The following is a 22263-nucleotide window of genomic DNA, read 5'->3' on the forward strand; positions in this document are numbered from 1 at the left end:
TACCATATGACTGCGTACCATCTCTGTAGAACTGAACTGAAAATAGAAGTGAAAAAATTTTTTGCATTTGTTTTCTAAAAATGATAGAGTTTTTAAAAAATAGTATATTCTACTAGTAACTAAGGTAAAATCTAATAAATTAGAGTAAATAATTCAAGACTTGACTTAAGGAAACTGAAGAATAAAATTCATGTTATTACCTACAGATTAAATGTTTACAATGCTAGAGGAATAGAGGAATAGAAGTACAAAATGGAAGTGTTCATTTTTGTCAGAAAAGGCATTTTAGCACACCACTGAGAAAAATCAAGAGACACATTATTCAGATCCTGTATTTTAAAATACCGAACGTCACTGGCATAGCATATTGAAATCTGTCTATAAAGAACATTCCTAACAAAGACACAGGAATTCCCTTCACCAAACATAATATAAAAGGTGGTAGTCCACATTCTACTCACAGAAAATTATGATATACAGGCATCTGAATACGTATCCCTCTTAACAAACATCAATGATCATGCTTCAAGATAAATACTTTAAAAAACAGTAAGATAAAAATTTAGAGAGATATACAATTACAAAGAGTGAGTTTTCTTTTAATTCATCACATTACAGTTCCCATTTAGAGCACAGTGCTCACAAGACCAAGAGTACAGCTTGCCAAGCAATTTAAACTAACTTAGATTAACACAATCACCAAATGCAACAGTCCTGCCATTTCTACCATCTTCAGTTATTCTCTTTCATTTTCCATGTGCATAAAACTTGGACTTTAAGCGAGCAGTTAGAATAATAATAACCACCCAAAAATTCATCCAGAAATAACAAACAGCTCTCAAACTGCCCCAGCCATTTGTTGCACTTCACCATGAAATCACAAAAGTTTTCACACCGAACACACAAAAGTGTCAATGGGACAGCAGTTTAATCCACAAATACCACTTAAAAAGTTAAAGATGAACTTCATTCTGAGGTTTCCTTCCAAAGTATCTTAAAAATCAAACATAGAATGGCTTGGGTTGGAAGGGACCTTAAGATCATTTAGTTCCAATCTCTTGCCTTAGGAGGGGACACCTCCCACTAGACGAGGCTGCCCAAAGCCCCATCCAACCTGGCCTTGAACACCTCCAGGGATGGGACAACCACAGTTCCTCTGGGCAACCTGTTTCAGTATCTCACTACTCTCACAGTAAAGAATTTCTTTCTAACATCTAATCTAAATCAACTCTATTTTAGTTTAACTCCCTTATCCCTTGTTCTGTCACTGCACTCCCTGATACAGAATCCCTCCAGCTTTCTTACAGGCCCTATTACTATTCATTAGCTGCAAGAAGGTCTCTCCAGAGCCTTCTCTTATCTAGGCTGAACAAGACCAGCTCTCTCAGCCTCTCTTTGCAGGAGAGTTGCCTCAGCTCTCTGATCATCCTTATGAATCCACCTCTGCATTCACTCCAACATGTCCATGTCCTTCTTCTGCTGCGGGTCTCAGAGCTGGGGACTCTAAGGCTCCAGCTGGGGACTCATAAGATTGGAGTAGAGGAGGAGTGAGAAAATCACCTCCTTTACCCTGCTGGCCATACTTCTTCAGATGCAACCCAAGGTACAATTGGCTTTCTGCGCTGCACGATACACTGAGATCTTGATTACTCTGCTTTGAATGCACCCATTCAGCCAACTCCTTATCAACCGGACAGTCCATTCCCAAATCCACGTCACTCCAATTTAGAGGCAAGGATGTTGTGTGGGACCATATCAAAGTCTTTAAATGTAACATATTGCTTTTTAATTAATCATAATTGCTAATATGCTAATTATATATCACAGGTTGAATAAACTGCCATGCAAATTCACTTTTGTAGCATCAAAAAGCTCCATGATAAGGTGTTGGTTTGGCTGAAGTTCATCTTTTCTTTTAAACCATTTCAGAAGCAGCTAATGTAACATGAAGAGTCAAACATAACTCGCTGGTAACACGTAGCCCTTTAGTTGCTTAGAGAAGACTTCTAAAAATGTCAGATGCACCTTGACCAAGTAGCAACAGGACCTTCTCCTACTGTGGAGCATGACACCCCTTGAAATAACTCTGACTCACATTGTCCCTGAATCTTCAATACAAACAGGCTAGAACTATTCTGCAAATTATAACACACAATGATAATTAGAAACATGGTGATTAGTCATTCTCATCTGCTTCTCAGTGGCCCACTTCACAAGTGGCCCCGCTGGCTTTGCTGAGGCTATAGCCAGGTAATGAATGGATGGATGTAGTCAAGAAAAAGAGTTAATTATCCTTTCATGTCAGAGCTGAGGATGTTTGACTCATTGCTGTCCTTAATTATGCTTTTTATAGCACTTGTCTTCAAAATGACCTACTGTATTTCAAAGGCCCCACGCTCACTCTAAGTTACAGAGCTCTTTTCTGCTTGTCTTCCATCTTATCTCTGAAGTTTCCTCTTCAAACTCAGTATCCAGCTGATGGATCGTATGAAATGACAGGCTCAAATGGAACATAGGTTCATATTCCTGCATTATCTGAATGACTGGACCTAGTGAGTGAGGCATTTTATCTATGTAATTGAAATCCCACATTATACAAGACAGCATAAACCCAGGTATCTTAAACAACAGCTGTAAACTTAGTGTTACAATTTTTTTTTAATTTGATAGAGTGGGTAGCTTCCACTCTGCCAAGGCTCACAAAAATTAGGTTATAATTTGGAGTAAAAAGTAACGAACTATTCAAAAACATGCACTCCAAAAAATAATGCAAGCTCATCCTAACTGCATTTGATTATGTCTGTTATGAAAGCATTTCTTTACTTAGGCAACCCAAAGGCATTAGTATTCAAATTCTCATGACAAACTGAGACAGTGGTCTGATACTGGCTGTGTCTGAGCCCTGGGCAACATTTTATTTTCCACAACCAGATTAGATAACTAAACGTGTACTAGTACATACTCTATTTTCAATACTTTCCTTCTTGTTTTCAACAATGTTTTCTGCATCTTGTTGCCTCTTTGCACAAGCCAGTGAGCACTTAAGTCTCTAGTAGATGAGAAAGACCTCTTTATCAGAGCCATGAGAGAAATCTAGCAGAAAGGAGCAGCATTCCTGGCTTCAGTGGGTTAGAGAAAAGACAGAGTTCTCTATACTACATTCAGTTCCTACTCTTCAAATTCCAAGGCTTGCCTGAACAGAGAGAGTTATTAGGTCAATCTGATCATAAAATACTCAAAAAAAGGAACAGCATTTTCTAGATTGACTATTTTCATCAATCTAATATAAATGCAAGCACTGACCACTTTCCTCAAAATGCTGCTGTACATACAACTAGACTGCATGAGCTTTGATGGAGATGTTAAACTTAATTAAAAATATCAAAAACTTGTACAGGAAAACAGATTCAGAGAAGACAAAAGCAAAGCCCGTCATCATTTTATAGTCTTCCTTACTTTCAGATTTTTTTAAGCACTCTGTAAGCTGGATATTGTTCTTTTTACAGCTATGAATTCATCATGAAGCAGAGACACTTTTTACAGGCAAGGAGATTACAAAACCCTTTACAGCACATCTGCATATAAATAGCAAAAACAGTATATTACACGTGTATACTATTATGGAGATCTACTCATAATAAAAATCCTTTATAAAAATCCTTTAATGAAGTTTCAGAGACAAATGAAGGATTTTTTAGTCAAGGACAGGAACAACAAGCATGTTGTATTTGTAATATATGTAGAATGTTTTATCAGGAGGCTTAAGTTCTCCACTTAGAGATGCAAATCCATCTGCAATCTTTTCAGAAAATTAAAAGTTTAACACATCAATTAATACAGTAAGGACTTTTTTTTTTTTTTTTTTTTTTTTTTTTACAGCTACACAACTGACTACACGTTGGCTCTTTTTCAGTCTTTTCCTACTTCCCCTCTCTCCAGTATACCAGGAAATCTTTCATAGCAAATGCAACACCACCCTGTGAATACCACCTTGCTCTTCTCAGTGTTCTCTAGATCCTTTTTCAAGTCCCAATAAAATGTGTTTAGTAGAAAGTGAAATGCATAGCCCAAAAGCAGTAAAATCTTCAGTGAGCTGGTTTAAAGTACAAAGTCTTAAGATCCCCGTCAGCCTTGACTTTGCATAGCAGTAGGTACAGCAGAATGCAATGTACTGCTTGACAGTGCCAAGCAGTATGTGAAATACACCTGGAGATGGGGATAAAGGCAGCCTAGAGACAGCAAATAAAATGGCAGAGACGTGAAGAGGTGGCAAAGACTCACAAATGCAGGTAGCATAGGCATAAAGGGATGGGAGGAAGGGATGAAGGGGCAGAGACTTATCTTTCATCTGAGAATTAGAGACAGGCACAATGTAAACAAAGAAGAATACAATTCAAGGATTGAAGTGATTTCATGGCTTTTCTCCCTTCCATAACTCAGGATGGGCAAGATGATGGACACATTAAGAGAGAATTAATCTTCTCTTCACTCTAGAATCACTGTTATTTGTATGCCAAACATGCAGAGAGTTTCAGTCTTTTTTCCTCCCACACTATCACCCTCACTTACATTGCTACATTTTTTTTTATTAATATTGTGGAATTTCTAACCCCTAGCACTAACAATGATGGCAGGAGATAAGGGAAGGAAAAGTAAAATTTGAGAAAATAACATATCCAAACTGTCCATGATGTCACTGTTTCACAACTGAAGATTTCTGTCCCAAGTGAACTTCAAAGAAGAATAAATTATAAAAGAGCAGGTGCTATTTTGAAAATGCTAAGACTCTAACACAGATACCAAATTTATATAGTCTGTTAAAAAACAAAAAAATGTATGATAGTTTAAGAGCTTAAGAATTTGTCTCCATCTAAATACGTGCAGCATAGCTGCTGGTTACTGCAGCATCTTTACTGACATTTGGAACAAGTGAAAATGTGCAACTCACGTCCTGGTTGTGAGTTAGCATCTTTTTAATATATGTATATATATATATATATGATATATGATGATATATATGTGATATATATATATGATATGATATATACGATATATGATGATATATATCATCATATGTTAGCTCCTCCACAGTGCACAAAATTGTAAATATGCATTCAGCCTTGCAGAAGTCCAGCTAGATTACTGCTTGATGAAAATCATTACTTTCACATTTAAAACACAGAACAGGCCTGCTGGAAGTTACCATGGAATAGTCAACATGCAGGACAGCCTACAGTACAGACTTAATAACAGCAAAGTACTAAAGTAACTGTATCCTTATAAAAGGACTTAATTCAAAACTCACTTTCATTTTAAACAGAATTTCCAATTGTGCTTGGGGTTTGGGCATTTTTAAGAAGAAAAAAACCTAAAAATTTGTTCTTGTCCAGTATTTGTACTCCACAGTATCTGGACAATTAGAGTTGCTGGGACATTCAACACTTTTGCAAGTCATTTATACCTGTACTTTCATAAAGGTGACTCAGCTTAAGCAGTGTGCAAGAATGTGTGAATTCCCTTCTCATTTCAGCACAGCATGCAGTCTCTATACTGACTACAGCTGTGAAACTCCCATCTTACACATTCCTGTCAGATATAATCACCTGCTCTACCATGAAAATCTCTGACGTGTGTAACATCTCTGCTACCTTATTAGCAAAGCAGACTTCCACTAGTAAATGTTCCCTTCTTCAAATGATACTTGCATTATCTGAAAACTGGAAATTATGTTACTAATATGAATCACATTGCAGTAACAATGCCACGTCAGTATCTTTAATCAGAGCAGGGACCTCTAATCTCAAATTCAAAAACTTTCAAAAGTAAACATAAATTGTCCCTTCAAATTAGGATTATCAAACTTGGTAATTTACTACCATAATCCACTAAGTCAACTAATACACCAGAATTATTTTTCTTACAGATATCTGGGGAAAATTTGCTGTTGTAAATTGGTTGCTGTCACCCAGGATCAGCAGCATCTCAGCATGGAGGCGCCACCTCCAGAAAGACTGAGATGCAGAGCTCCTATCTGGATTTGTAATGATGAGCTTCAGCATTCTTCCCTGGTAGAGAAACTTCTGTAGCTGATGTGAGAAGTCAACAGTCAATAATATAAATATACATTGAGAGAAATAAACAAGTAACGTCATACCATCCAGAGAGGACAAAAAAAGAAGTAGAATTACTTACATGTCACTTTCTTGTACAGTTTCTGTTCTCTCCTATAATAATAAATCAAATACGTGCCAAAACATGAAAGAAGAACACTTTGGTTTTCCTGCTCCTTTCAATATGTTGGTTTTTTATAATTAAAAAGCTAATTTTTGACTGTAAGAAGTTGCACAACCATCAAGATCAATTGAATCATTTTTCATGTAACAATTTCTGTCTCAACTTCTGGGGAAGAAAACAAAATACAAAACAAACCACTAAACCACGAATATGACCAATCAGTGCAAGAATACCACAAAAACAGCTCCTGAACACAACATTTATTTCACGCAGCTTGCAATCAGGTGAAAAATGATGCACCTCCAAACCAGTTATGAATGACTGGGGACACTTGTCAGCACACAAAGCTTTTCTTTTGCCTGGAAGAATTTACATGAACAGGTGGGCTGGGCAAGGCATGCGAAGGACAGTTGTTACTCTAACATTTTCTATCTAGTATCATCCACATTGAAAAAAAGCTATCTAAGAACATTTGCACTGTGTTCAGACATAGTGCTTTGCAGCTTCCTTACCACATTTTTCTAATGACAAATCCGCACATAACAACAGTAATTGCATCCAAAGGGTGCTATACGCCTGTGTTGTCTCTTAAACTGCGAAAGGCAGAAAGGAAGGCAGTAGAGAAGTTGTTTTTACACAGAAGCAATTTGTCAAAACAGATTTACACCTTACATTTCTCTTACCTGGCAATGTCACAGAATACAATAACGAACTATGATACTGAGAACAGCATCTGTTTTATGATTGCAACAAGATCAAATGGAAAAGCATCATCCAACAACGATTTGATAATACTGCTGGTTTTTTTCCTGTGCATTCAAGCCAAGTAAGCTATGACATGACCAATATTCTTCAAACAGCTCTCTGTACAGCTGAGCTGCCCAGAACATGAATTGGATTATTAGCAGTGCAAAAAGCCTCTTTAATCCACAAACATCTGTTCAACGATGCATTTGTTTTTTTATTTACAGGAAGTAGCTCACATGCTGTTTTCGTACTTTTTTCCTGCTGCAAATTCCACTGCTTGTACCATCCAATTATACACAGCATTCTCAAGACTTTTGTCACAGCTTGCCTTTCACTTAAAAATCCATGAGAAAATTACAAAGTATACAAACCATGAGACTACTAGTTTCTAGATGACCCACTCTTTAGATACTTTTCCCTGGTTAGCAATTTCATTTGCAAAACCGTTTGCTCTTGTAATTATTTAGTGTCTTGGTTTTGCCTTTACAAGCCTCTCCCTACAAACCTTATAAGCTAAGCTACATAAATATACGCACACATATTTATTTATATTCTTAAAAAAAAAAACTTCAATATTAACTTTATTAAAGCATCCTCCGATCTAAGCAATCATTGGCAACATATAAAGATCCACAAAACTAACTGCATTGTAAATTCATTTCCAAGGCTTTACTGACCTAACTGCAGCTGAGTTTCTACCTGTTCACTGGTGAAAAACTCATAACTTCTAGGAGAATAATTAGCAATGAGAAGCACTACAGACCAATACATGTATTAAATTTGCCATAGCTTGCTCCTATACCTTTTACAAGTTAACTTAAAAGATGATTGTACTTTGCATTTCCAGGAACCCTGAGCCTTTTGTTCTATTCTATTATGGCACTGCATACACTGAAACAAAAAGACAGAAGATGTCTCTTATTCCTGGGCACCCTGCTCTGGGTATCCCTGCTGTAACAGGGTCGGGAACAGATGGATTCAGAGGTCCCTGCCAACCTTAGTCATCCAACTGTGACCAAAACTGACACAAAGGTAAAGGCAAAAAACATTGCTAAATCAGAGGGGTATTTAGCACTTGAATGACTCAGTGTAAGCAGACAGATCTTGAAACAGTGCTTAAGAAGGTCCTTAAATACAAAGTGTGTGTTGCACATAATGATAGACGATGAAAAGAAAGATGGGAAAAAAATATAGAGATAAGCCCTGGGGCATCTTAAGACTTGCAGGACAAAAGTTCCAAATTTTTCAAGGAAACAAAAAAATGAATACATGAGGATAACTAAAACAACCAAAAGGGAAAGGATTTTGGGAAGACCAGTACAGACCAACTGTTAATGCAGCAATCATAAAGCAGAATGGATGTGGACCCTCAACTAGGAAGAGCCTGGAGTACAAAACACGGTGCATACATATGTATTGGCAAGGAAGAATCTTCTCTTAGTTTTCTAGAAAAAAAAAAAAAAGGAAACTAAAAGTGTTAAAAGATTTTCCTCGAACCTGGCCAGCACTTGCAAACAGATGTTAGTAAGGGTTCGGGAACAGAACAGTACCCGCCAGAACAGTTTGTTCTGAACCATTTTCCATAACCTACTTTTAACTTAAGGTTTGCTTTTGAAGGAAGGCTTGCCACCAGGACTGACCTCAGGTTCAATGTCCTTGAAAAGCACTTTCTAGTGATTAGTTTTTATGGACAATGTCTGTCATAACATTGGCAATAAGACTATTCATTTACCACCTGAAACAGCAATACACTGGAACAAAACGAACATGGAACCATGTCACACATTTCAAAACATTTACTTCCACAAGTTTTAAATGACCAAGGGGGAAAATCTACCCAGAAGAAGATGCAACTTAAACTACTTTTTAAAGCTTACTCGTGTTGGTAAACTAAAACTAAAGTTTAATCCAACTGGTTAAGCAAAATCTTTTACAAAGAGTCTAGCTTATTTCAAACCACAGTAATTCATACCTACTGATTTTAAGACAGAGTTTTTTTCCCCTCCAAGAATGCATTTCAGTTAAACTGGCTTCATACCAACTGAATTAAAGCTCCACTGTATGAACAGTTTCTGACTCAAAATTCTTTACAACTGTTTTTACACGAATGCGCAGAAACGATTTCTACTTTAAAGAAGCACTGTTTAGTCTTAAGTAGAATTTCTTGGTGATTATCAAACAGATAAGGACAACAAACATTTTTTGTAAGTTATTTAGACTTTTATTCTGTTAAGAAAATTTAGAACAATACCCTGCTTCTCAGGTTTTTTATTGTCCTGTACACAATACCAAAACAGAAGAGCTAGTAAAAACTGTGAATGATTTAGCTGTTTGGACATAGCTGTGGAGACAGCCAACAGAGACTAGGAAGAGGGAAGTGCAGCATTACAGAAAAAAGAAATATGCACGTTTTGTATGTCTTATTTTTGTAGACTGATGGCAGAGAGACAAGTACATCTACTAGTATATATTCATCACATTTTTATGTATTTTAAAACAGAGATAGAGAAAAACTGTGGAAAGTGAGAAGATTCTTCCAAGCCTTTCAGTACAACCAACTGATCATGTCTGCTGTCATAAAGCTGCAGTAGATTATCTTGACTAGATTTTTATTATTCTTTTTTCAAATACCTTTTAGTACACTCTGTACAGGAGACCTAGCCCACATCACCTTGATCTAATAATATGCAATAACCAAAAGCAAACTGTCCCTCAAGTCACTCAGACAGCTACTGGTACAACTCTTACAAGGCACCTGCATACAGTCAGAAGAAAGACTTTTCTCTTCTTCTACTTCTTCTTGACCACTTCAAGCTTTTTATCTCCTGGGACAAATTTTCTTCCTATTTGTACCTTGCTTTTATAAATTCACCAATTTTCCACTGCATTATAAAAATACAAAGACAAGATGAGCCTTGATGAAATACAACATCACAGTTCCTATGGTTTTAGTCACACAGGTCTTCCAAAAAATTTAATCCATTAAATCTCTCCCAGCTAACAAATGTATTTTATGAGGAGTTATTAGAAAAAAATGCAGACAGAGTGAAACTACAAAGTAAAGCACAAACAAAAATTAATATTTTAGATCATCCATTATACATGAGAAAAAAAATACTGATTGTATAATAGCAACTGTATAAAAACAGGAGTCTAGTTTGAAGCACAAGAAAAGAGAGTATTGGAACCACTTAAGTTAATATTATATGCTCCAGGGCCCTCTAGTGGTCAAATCTCTGACATGAGAAAGTACACAAATGATTGTTGGGAAAGGAGGCTATCAAAGCATACTAAAGGAATGTGTTTTATTTTTAACACTCCCATGTAATTACAGACATTTAGACCCGAGAGATACTTTCTAAATTTCTGGCGGTAGTTACCATTAAGGGGAAAAAAATATAAACTAACATCTGCTCACAAAATCTACTACTGGGAGATGTTTTTCATTTGTAATAGGAATGAGCAGTTACTTACTAACAATTTCAGCTTTGTGCAATTAAAAGAAAAAACACAACCACTTACTAAAATCTGCATCAGAACTACCTTAGCATACAATTAAAATTGGTTCTGAAAAAACCATTTGCTTTGTCTGTTTATGACAAAACTTTGCCTTGTTGCAGATTCCACAACACTCTCAATACACAACGCTTGGAACAACCAAAAAAAGGTTTTTAATCTTCATCATGATACATTTCTAAATATTTGGGACATATTCGTGTAGTTGCAAAAGAGAAAGAATGTTATCGATGTGACAGGATTATCAACGTTAAAAAGCACAGCTGCTGGTAACCACAAAATGTTTATTACTTCCACACCTGATAGAAAAATTTCTTTGTCTGTCCGACTCTTAACAAACCATTCCACTGCAGGAACACGCACTGGCATTGCTTGCTCAGCACGTCTACAGTCGAGCATAGATCATTTTAACTCATGATTTTGCAGTTCGCACATTAGCTGCACATGTCACACATGTCACTGAATTGGGCTGAAAATGACACTTTCAAAGCCACATTTTCTTACGATCCCCAACAAGGATTTCCAAGTTTTCAGTTCCTTTTCCTTTCTTGCTTCTAGTACGCTCATGCCCATGAAAGACTGATAGCTGAATACAGAAACATCTGTGCAAGTTCCACTTGTGCCATGAAATCAGACTGTACATCCATGACACCACGCCAACCTTTTTTTACCCTTGTAGAAATTACACTAGCAGGTTGGAAAGGAGCAGACTGATTAAGCCAATCAGCTGTATGGAGCATTAGAGGAAGATGCATGATGATGACACAGAGTTTAAGTGAGGTAGTCAAGGTAGAGTGTTGACAGTCTGTCAGGTGGTTACCATCCATGTGACAGAGATGCATTTGCCTATCTTTACTATATGGGAAGTGATGACACTTCTGTCATCAGTGTCAGAAGCGTAAAGTATAAAATTGTACCTATGTAATACATTTATTTTTCTTTGGCTTTCTTTAGCTCCAATTTTATTAACATGTAAGAGGAAACATATCCTTTCTGAAAACTTCACTCAAAGCAGAAATGCCAAACTCTAAGCCGGTTCTCTACAAACCAGAGTTCTGTGGTTTAAAGGAGACAGGCAGGGAGACAGGCAGGGAGACAGGCAGGGAGACAGGCAGGGAGACAGGCAGGGAGACAGGCAGGGAGACAGGCAGGGAGACAGGCAGGGAGACAGGCGACAAGCTATTTTCTCACAGAAATTGCATATGAAAGATTTTGTGTGTTCATTGTACATTTGGAGAAATCGTTTATTCCCTTCATCTGTCATCCAATAAATTATTTCCTAATCTGGCTTTATGCCACAGTAAAATTAATATTGAAAACGTGAAACAACTTTAACTTTGGCACCAAGAGAACTCAAAATACAAATGGATGATCAGTCATCATACTTTCAAGACTGTCTTCAAAATTAAGATAGTGTAATCGCACAAACAAAATAAAATACCAGTTGCAAAGGTTTCCTCGTATGGTTTTACCTTAGTAGAAAAACTGTTCCATGCCATTTAGAGATCTTAATACTATGACAAACAAGGACAACTGACATGTGAAACCATTTTCAGATCCCAAAGATAGGTACATCAGCTCTGAAATAAATCCAACAAAACACGCAATTGGGAGTGCAGGATCAAGAGGATCTAAATGAAAACAACAAATGTTTAGGCATGCTAACCTTTCACGGGCTCAGTCAGAAGACAAGAACTGCAGTCTAAATGTGAGTAAAGAATGAGTACTTAGCAGCGAACCACAGTCACTTCGAAAAGGGCCTTTGCAGAGCTACACATCAATGCTTGCCTCAGTATCTGAACATCATCAATAGCTTAGCTGTAACTAAAAACAAAACCAACAAAAAAATTCTACAACAATAAAATCCCCACAGAACATACCTCATGGAGGTTACACTGTTGATGAGCTTTTCAGATTGATCTGACAAGCTGGATGGAAGTATTAGTTCAACTGGCTGCAGGCGTAAAAGCCGACTCTCTAATTCTAAGCGAGATGCACAATCCCAAAAACTGTCAAAAACAACTTCTCCCGTAGTTGGTTGGATTGCCTGTCAAATAAAATAATTTATGCACACTGGGTATTTAAACTTTTAGGGAGCATTTCAGTAAAGCCAGAAAGAAAACTGATAGTGTATAGTAAAAAAAATTATACAGCATCCTCACACTTGAAGAAAGCAACAGATCAAAAATGCAATTATGTTCTCTAAATCTATAATATGACAGTAAGTTCAAAAGACTACTGCAGCTTTGTCTTGGTAAACCATAATGATACCTTAAAAATGTAAATGTGTCATTGTTATCGTAAGTCTATCATTGCTCATATTTTACTACTATCAAGGACTACGCAAATATACATAAATGGGAGCCCATGGAAAGTACATCAAATTCAGTTCATCTTAGAAACTAGCTGCCAACTTAGTCCATGCTTTTGTTGTTCTCTCCCCGCTGCAGTGGGACATTCAAATGCAAATACAATCATAATAAGTTTTCCTGTATTTGGTTAAAACACAGCTGTTTTCAAGAGATATGGCAGCAAAAATAGTATTAGGAACACCCAGCTATTAATTCCAAATCTTTTCTGTAGTTTTCAGACAAACTATCACAGTTCAAACATAGATGATATCTTAGCTACACTGGACTTGGTTACAAAACAAACAAACAGAGCCTGAAATACAGAACAATCATGACTATAAGATGACAACAACCCACTCCTAAGAAAAACGGTAAAACAAAAGCCTAAAATACTGATTTCTCAGTAAAACTTACCATAACACCTACAGCAATGTCACCTTTCTTTCTGTTTTTTACATTTTCTCCATTTTCACAAATACAGAGGAGGTAGTTATCAGGGACATCTGTTGCTACCTCTTCAAAATCTACAGAATCATCTACCTTCAGCAAAGGGTTCACATGTAGCAAATATTAAAAAAAAAAACAACACAGTACAGACTTTGTCGATTATTTGCAGGTCTTTCTAGATTTAAGTCCTTCTCAACTACATTTTACATTCTACTGCTAGACTATTTCCCTTCTGTTAGTATGATTTTTTCACTACAGTGAATTTGAGATGACTATCAGCATGAAGACTGAAGTCAGTGGTTGTTTTTATATTACACACAGTTACATGATGCAGACTTTATCAGTTTATGAAAGAGCCATCCTCAGCTATGTCTGCAGGCCTCCCCATCCAATCAAGAGCAGTTACATCTAAAGCTAGATGCCACACATGGGCTGTTCCACTTGTCACCTTAACTTCATGTCTGCAAAACACATGTACTTCACAGAAAGAACAAAATGCACTAATATGAAACAGCTGAAAAGCAAGCAATACCCCAAGTAAAACAAAAGTGTACATCTTAGAAGGAGCATTAGGCTCATTTTGTTCAAAATGTGTTGCATATCAGTCAACCAGGTTGGGTCACACTGGTGAGTCTACCTTCCTCGGTTTGCCAATCAGTATAAGAGAGTTTGTATGTACATGAGAGATTTTCCAGCAAACTCCCAGAACTATGTTATCTGCTTCCCTGATCTTAAATGTCACAGGCATTAATCTAACAATCTTTCTAGCTCTTGTCTAGTAAATACTAATTTGAGAGATTAAATAAACATAACAGAGATAAGGAAGAGGGCAGGAAAAAATAAAGACTGTAAGGAAAAAACTAAGAAAACAAGCTGTTTTCAGCTGGTAAAAAGCTGTTTTCATCTCTTTTTTGCATCTTCTTTATAAGCTCAGTCAGGATTTAATTTCCTAGCTTTATTTTTAAAAGTCCATTGATTTTAGTGCTTTCTTTTCACTTACATTATTGACACTAGTCAATTCTTTCTTCACACTTTTCTGAACTACTAACGCTATAATTTCTCTATCTATTCAAATGCCTAGTTGAAGACAAGACCTTCAGGTACTACAGACCTGGGAAGAACACTTAGAAAATAACTACAGGAGACACAAGCTCAGCTGTTTTACAACAAGCCTAAATCCCTGAGGAGATTAAATTCTTTATAAAGCCTGGATGATGTTTTACCGCAACATAGAATCAAAGTAATTTTATTCCCTGTCAGCTACTAAGTACTTATGTTACACCCTGGTGATAATAATGGTATTATAACATCTCATATGCCAAATATTAGCATCTGAAAATAAATTCAGATGAAAAGGATATCTTCTCCAATAAGCGTAGACTTTGTATAGAGAGCAGTCAGTTTCCGGCTGAAGAGAGAGCTTTTATTTTCTCCAGCAGCCTTCAGTGCTGCAGTTTCCATCTGTTTAATTACTCCAACCTACAGGCACACAAAAAAGAAACAACATTAGCTCCTTGATTATAAATTATCTTTTTAATATTTTTTGTGATCTTTTAAGATGTGCAGATGGCAAATGCATCATTAACTATGAACAGGAAGAGCAGAGGCTAGCATCAATCCTTCTAATGAGCCCAGGAAGACATAGCATTTCCTCATGCACTGCCTATTTTTAACTGCCATCTCAACTTCTGACCCTGTGCTTCTTCTCCTTTTCTGAAACAATTTAGCTAGAGTTCAGCACTTGCAAGAGAACGGCAGTTGCAATTGATTTGGACAAGTCCTTTTCTGATAAGCAGTAAAAAAGAGGTATCAAGAAGAAAGCCACAGTTATGGGGAAGAGATCAATAACTGGGAGGAAAGAGGGAAAAAATAAAATATGGACTAGAATGAGAAAAAAATTAGGATGTGAGGAATCAAAAAAAATGGAGAGGGCATACATACTCATCTTTATCAAATACAAAGGCTGGATTAAAAAAATAACTAAAATAACTGTTCTAGAAAACATTAAGCTACTTTTTCGTAAAACAGCAGAGAAAGCTTGAATCTATTTGAATTCCAAAGCATTCACCAGAATAGAGAAAATGCAAAAAACGGGCAAGTTAGCCATTCTACTTGCAGAAACAGGTGATAACGAATTTCCTACTTCTCAGTTCAAACGAGACTCCCATACAGTGAGTGCAAGTTATTTCAATACTATCCTATACTGAATAGAACGTAATTAAAAGCCAGAGATGACCTTATGTCCTTTTGCTACAAGTCGTCGCACATGGACAAACAGTCTGTGAGTTGGTATACTGGCTGTCATAAAGTTATGATCCTGATGACAGTAAATGTTTAGCTCTTTAGCTGCAATCTGCAAAATACAAGAAAGAGAGTCAGACAGTAGTTCAGGTCAGCTACACTACCTGCAGTTACAACAGAACTTCCATAAACACAAACATTATCAAAATGCAGTACAGGAGTTCATTTCTGTGACAACACCAATCTACAACTTCAATTAAAAGTCCACTATCAAAACGGAAACATGACAGAAAAAAGCCCAGCGTCATGGGCTCTCTCCACCATCCCTCTGTCCTCACATATCATATCAAACAGAGGCTTCAGTATCACTGACTTCATATGTCAGATTATCATATTGCAACTTGGCATGTGTGGATGCAACATCTGAGTGTGCTTCAGAACTGAACACACATAACAGCATTTGTTTTTTTCCACAGAGCTACTTTTCTTGCAACTAAGATCTTGTCTGCACCCAGGCAGTATCAGTTCATCTACTTAATACCATTTTGTTCACTGTCTTCAAAACTGAAATAGTAGATTTTGATCTGTGCCATGATAATGAATTCACCTCTAAAACTGTTTCAACTTTAACTCTGTCAAGTAATTCTTGTAGCACCTCAGTGTCTCTTTTGTTCTTAATATGAAGGATAGCAAGCACTATCCTATGATTATGGTAAAAGATGTATGCATAATGGTTAATTTAACTTATGAATGCAAAGATCTTTCATCTTGTTTTCAAGTATTAAAAACAGCCATAAAATTAGTGTTCACAAGAAGGCTCCTTCTGGAAATGCCCATAGACCCAGTAAGATGCTGACACAATGCAAGTATCCTTCCACAATCCTGTAAAATACAAAATCACCTCTGCATCTTCTCCAAAGAAGCGATATTTGTATCCACACTCCACACACAAAACAGCATCTTTATACCGTTTCTTCATTTCTATGAATTGAAGTTCCAGTGGAGTGTAAATGGTTTTGGTTCTCTTATTGAGATTTAAGTCTGAAGTATTTTCATAGCTTCTAAAAGATGCAGAAAACTGACTAAGATCACAGTGTGGCTCCTCCTGTAAATAAAAGACGGAAAAGTTAAGAATCATCAAAAAAGATGTATTACTACAACTTACACATGAGAAACTGCAGCGCAGAGATAATGTTCGAAAATCTGTTAAATCAAAAAACAAGTCAATTCAGTACAAGTCTCAATTTGCTATCTCAAGCACCAAAATCATATTTCTTCTCTAATCTGCACTAAGCAAACCTAAAAAATATCACTGAATTATTTATTCTTATACAGAAAAATCTGTATAACAGTTTATAAAAACCTTAACAGTTAAGGCTTTGAGCCCACTCTCTCTGCTGTTTATCATTTCCACTGACATTACGTAGCCTATGCCAGCTGAGCAACTTCAGTTTTACAACTATGTTTTGTTCTGTTTTGTAAGTGAAGTGATGGACTCAGACTTTTATTTGTGCTGTGAGCAATACCAATAAGGTGAGCTCCACTTACAGCAAAGTTCCTTCTAAGTTACATAAAAATATCATGTAATAAAATTTGCTAGGAAAAAAAAATACTAAGACAACCCCAAAACACATATTTTAACAGCAAATAATTTCACAAAATATGACTGATGAGATTGTGCTGTGCATTTCTGTATCTGCAAACAAACCCAGTAAACTTGAATTTCTAACAACTGTCCTATCTAGATTAGAAGGAATGAAGTCAACTGGATGTTCAACAGCAATGGTAGCTCAGAAGAAAGATAGTGCAAATCATATACACCGGGTCATGGGAAGGTACAAAGAACGCATCCACAGAATAATGGGAAAAAAAGAACACTTAGCTGCACTGCTGTGAATTGCAAAATTCCCCGAATTGCACACAATCAAGGGATGACACATTTGAGATGCAGACAACATAGCTCAGTTTAAACAAACCCAAACTGCGCCTAGAACTCAGATGGTTGCAGGAGCTTAGATATCTACTGTAATCCCCAGCTTTCTATTGTAATCTCTATTATGATCCTCAGTCTTCAGCTGTCTTTGATCCAAGCTCTGAACCAGCATAAAAATATGACTGCCTCATTCAATAGAGAAAATTGTTTTAAGAAAGCCTGTGAAAAAAGGCCATTAAAAAAGCATGGAAAGTAAAAGCACATGTGGAAGTTGAATTGTTGAGCCTGTTAAGTGAGCTCAGGGAGTCAGGAGGGAAAAGACTAACGGTTATAATTCTAAGAGGAAAAAAAAAAAGCAGGACAAACATCTAAGATGATGCAAAGAGAAAGCCCTTCCCCAGCTGACTTGCCTGGCTATGTGTAATACAAAGAAAGATTATAGTAATGCTTTGTTCAGAAGGTCATGAGTCTTCACTGTCTAATAAGAATCCTAGGCAATAATCAATTGCTCTTTACTTTTCTCTTGCATACATCTTGCTTGCATCTCTCTCTGCATCTGATTAAAGCTGTCCTTGCTTGTGATCTGGGAAGGAAGAGCTAAATAGCAATCATAATCTCATGTATAACCATTGATCAACTGAATCAGGTGCTGTTTGACTAAAAGCATCCAAGGACATGCATATACAGTGGTAATATTGATACAAAAAGCACACCAGAGTTAGTGCATTGGAAACCAACTCTGGAGTAAGCAGACAGCGATCCTGCAACAGCTGATATGTGGAAGATTAACACATTGTTTTCAAAGACAAAGAGAAAGCTGATTCTGCAGAAACATCCATCTTATGTTTATGGTCATTTTGGTGGAAGGAGAGTTCCACTGCCCTTGCTCACCAAATACACACCTCTACTGCAGTTACTGTAGCACATGAATTTTTAACTGTGAATCTATGTCAGGCACATATTGCTTCCAATGTTACCAAAGGTAAAATCAGAAAGATAAAAGGAAAAATATTTTCCCTGCATGTTTCACACACATGCTTTGGCAAAACATATTTTTATAGTTCTGGCATCTATTATTGATTCTTACATAACTACAGTATGTTCAATATACTAAACTCGTAGATGAAGCAGAAATTAAAAACTGCCAGACAGACAAGGGTTTGAGAAAGAGGAACAGAGAAGAACTTTTCTGTATTCTCCACATGACTGCAGCTGCATAATCTCAGTCCATCATCACAACAATTCTGTGCTACAAGCTATTTGTTTCACTCTTCTCTTTGTTCTTCTGTTCACACAATCCTGATACAGCAGTTTAAGACAGGGAAGGTCAAACCACCTACACAACCTTCCATACAGCCTCTTTCCTTCTGAAGAGCCAGATGTAAAGCCTCGTTAAGGAATACTTGAGTCCCAATGCAACAACAATGCAGTAAGCAATGATAGGCCTTTTAGGACCTCAGTACTTCAAGCTGAGCAAGGTGGCCCAAAAACCAAGCAACCAACATACCAGATACATAAAGGTTTCTTCCCCTGAACAATATGTTCACTCAACTCCCTTGTAATTAAAGGAAAAGCAAGCTACTGTTACACTCTTACTGACATGTACTATGGGTATCATTACAGTTCCCCTGAGAACTTACTATCTGTATCTTCTGCACATGAAAAGAAACATGGGCATATTTAGTAGTTAGAGATATACACAACTGAATTAAGCTACATTTCAGCAAAAATCCTGAATAACATTTTGCAAAGACAGCCTGTTGGGAATTTTATAGCCTTTGTCAGAACTGATGGAACAGAAAGAAAGCCAAGCAAAGGACCACACTGAACATCTGTTAATACAGTATTATAGGTTACTACAGTATTATAGGTTAATTCATAATTACAAGACACATTGCCAGTGTTTACGCTGTCTAATCACCACCTACTAAAACAACGCACAATTTAATGATATCTCTGAAGAACCTGGCCCTAAAGAAAGCTCTACTTACTGCGCTGTGAGTTCCAGGGTAACATCCATACACAAATGCTGATCTATTGTATGGTGCCACACTATTTAATGACAGAATGTAAAATATTTTATAAGAAAAAAGAGTCTTGTGCCAAAGTTTGCTTTTCAAACTAAAAGAAAAAGTCATCTGTATCACACTAGATCAAAGCTCTACGTACCTTCTGAGCAACCTTTGGGCTAGTGTCCCCACACTGAAGAGGGTTATTCAGTTCCGGACTTCTCCCAGTAATATTGGGACACTTCTCCAAAATCATTGATTGTTTCTCCTGAAAACTGTCCTCCTGGACTCTGTTACATGGCTGGTCTGAATCACTGTAGAATTCTCTCAGTCTGTCTAGAGTTTGTAAACATATGCGGGGCTTTTCACACGTCTGAGGTTCTTCTTCAGTAAAAATACACAACAAAAAACGTTAGTGAATTATTTTCTAAAACAGAATGTCTATAAGAATGACCTCCGCCAGTAAGGAACTCAGGCATTTAGGTCAGTCTCCCTCCTTCCTATATTCTTTATTCTCTCCCATTGCCTTCACTCTGCCAACCTGACAGAATTACATATGTAGTAAGTTTGGTTAAATTTTATAGAAAGTCAATATTCATCACCTTCTTCATATGTGAGGAAAGAAATACATTTTTTTTTTAACTGATAACTGCAAAGCCACAAAATTAGCCAAGAATATTGGGATAAGTGTGATTTTTCAGCGTAGCTCTTTCTTACACAAACACTGTTACTAGATGATAGTGTCCCATAACGATATTTAAAACCATCGCAACCACAAAACTGAATATAATTCCCTCTTTAAAAAGAACGTAGGAGTTCATTAATCTAAATGGAACATAAGTGTAATAAATTTCATATGAACTGATTTGGTTTTTTTACTACCATCATTTATTTGTTAAAATCTTGGTTCAAAGCCAGATGCAGCATAAGTATGGCGTCAGTCAAGTGTCAGTTAACCTGCAGCATGAGTCTAAAAGACAGACTGCTAAACCAACAAAGATTAGGAAGCATTGTCTCAGAAAGAGAGATAAAACACTGGGAGAGGCTGCCCAAGGAAACGGTGGAGTCACCATCCCTGGAGGTTTTCAAGAAACGTGTGGCTGTAGCACTGAGGGACATGGTTAGTGGTCATGGTGATGATCGGCTGACAGTTGAACTAGAGGATCTTAGAGGTCTTTTCCAACCTTAATGATTCTAAGTTGTAGTATTTCAGGCTGGGCATCTGGACTTCATCAATTAACAACATGCTAAAGTTGAGTCAGTTGAAAGGAGTTTGCAGAGTAATTTCAGAGCAAGGCTCCAACACCTAGCTTCTAATTCATGAAGAATGCTTCAGCAGTACAGCTAGTATGTTCATGGTGACACCTATCTTACACCCAACAGACACTTTCTAAACCATACTCTGATAATTTTTTTTATTTTTTTACATTTGACAGTGAAAAACTGTTCACTGAGTATAAATGCTTGAAGGCTTGTTTACGATCAACTCACTTTTATCCTGAGTCTTCACTGGTTTATAGATGTCATCGATAGTACTTTGTACTGACTTGGTCTTCTTCTCACATGGTTCATTGTTTTCAGCTGATGTTCTCCTTTTTGTACCAATTTCAGAAGCCTGAAACATAAATTAAACAAAGAAATTCTATTACTTTTATTCCCATCCTCTCTGAAAGACAACAATAAGCCTAAGGATTTTATAATGAGATAACGCAAAATGCAATTAACTTACTACACACAGTAATCCTTAACTATTTTATCTATATTCTTACTTATAAAATGGTTTATGACATGCAAGACTACCATAGGAAGAAAAACAGCGTGTCCTGTGAACAAGTTGGCAGTTGAGCTCGAAAAGAAACACCCACAGCTGCAACGTCTTCAAAAGGCAGCTCGGAACAAACTGCAGAACAAAATTGAACAAACCTTCCTCACAGTGTCATACCCCACGCTACCATCCTATGTCTGAAATGATTCTCTTTGTAAATCCTGATTTCCACAGCTCAGAGCCCTCTTCTTGCCAGATGCCAGCTGTTTGCCTCTGGCTTCGTGAGGACTCGATACACATTGTGAAGGAATATCCTTATCACACGTTAGTCCCAATTTAAAATTATAATGCCAGCTGCAAACACCCAGTATCACCCTGGATGTTTGCGAAGAACATAGTACTTCAGACCCCATGGCCTTGGGTGGCTTCTGACTGACACACACCAATAACACCTTGTGATGAGAGAAGTCACCAATTTATGCTGTTTCCCTCCAATGACCGGCAGGATGCAAGGAGTGTGGCCAGACATAAAGAAGTAACTCGCAGCCGCAACAATGTATAACAGCACTACCATTTCTCTTTCCAAACACGCCACAGGTGCTTCCAGCAGCTTGCACCCGCATTTTGCACGATAACCTTTGACGGCTCGAGGGCATTACTGAGAAAATTCAGACCCCCAGGGCCTCAGAAACCGAGCCTGCAGCGCCCCAAGGCAAAGTTTCCTCTCCAAGCCCACCGCACCAGGGGACTCAGCCTCACACAGAGGCTGCTGGTGCGGCACGGCAGACACAGGCCGGGAGACAAAGCTGCACAAGGGCCAACCTGCCGGCCAGGCCTCACTATCGCCCCGGGCCCGCCCCCCGCCGCCCGCAGCGCACCGTGTGCCGGGCGGCACCACTCCCCGCCGCGCCGAAGAAGCGGCTCAGCACCGGCTGCCCGCCGCCGCCCTGCTCCCGCCGCCGCCCGCGCTGCATGGTGTGCGCAGGCCGAGGCGCCGGGCAGCGGCACCGCCTCCGACGC

At 37.6% G+C, this 22263-nt stretch overlaps 1 protein-coding gene across 3 annotated transcripts in view; it reads right to left on the reverse strand.

The window, feature by feature from the left end:
* Positions 1–22263, reverse strand: part of MSH3 (mutS homolog 3) — a 116292-nt gene that overhangs the window by 93856 nt on the left and 173 nt on the right. Inside the window, exons 1-8 of one of the 3 annotated variants that reach the window (XM_021380284.1) lie at positions 22122–22253; positions 20970–21093; positions 19639–19859; positions 16438–16641; positions 15532–15648; positions 14657–14774; positions 13263–13408; positions 12378–12544 (exon numbers count right to left, since the gene is read on the reverse strand). In XM_021380284.1, the coding sequence (XP_021235959.1) occupies positions 12378–12544; positions 13263–13408; positions 14657–14774; positions 15532–15648; positions 16438–16641; positions 19639–19859; positions 20970–21093; positions 22122–22217 (1193 nt within the window). In that variant the 5' untranslated portion in view covers positions 22218–22253. Of the gene's footprint in view, positions 1–12377; positions 12545–13262; positions 13409–14656; positions 14775–15531; positions 15649–16437; positions 16642–19638; positions 19863–20969; positions 21094–22121; positions 22254–22263 lie in introns of those variants that run through there. The other 2 variants (XM_021380283.1, XM_021380285.1) reach the window with 2 other exon arrangements.

This window comes from Numida meleagris, chromosome Z, assembly GCF_002078875.1.
Source record: "Numida meleagris isolate 19003 breed g44 Domestic line chromosome Z, NumMel1.0, whole genome shotgun sequence".
NCBI classification, from domain to species: domain Eukaryota; kingdom Metazoa; phylum Chordata; class Aves; order Galliformes; family Numididae; genus Numida; species Numida meleagris.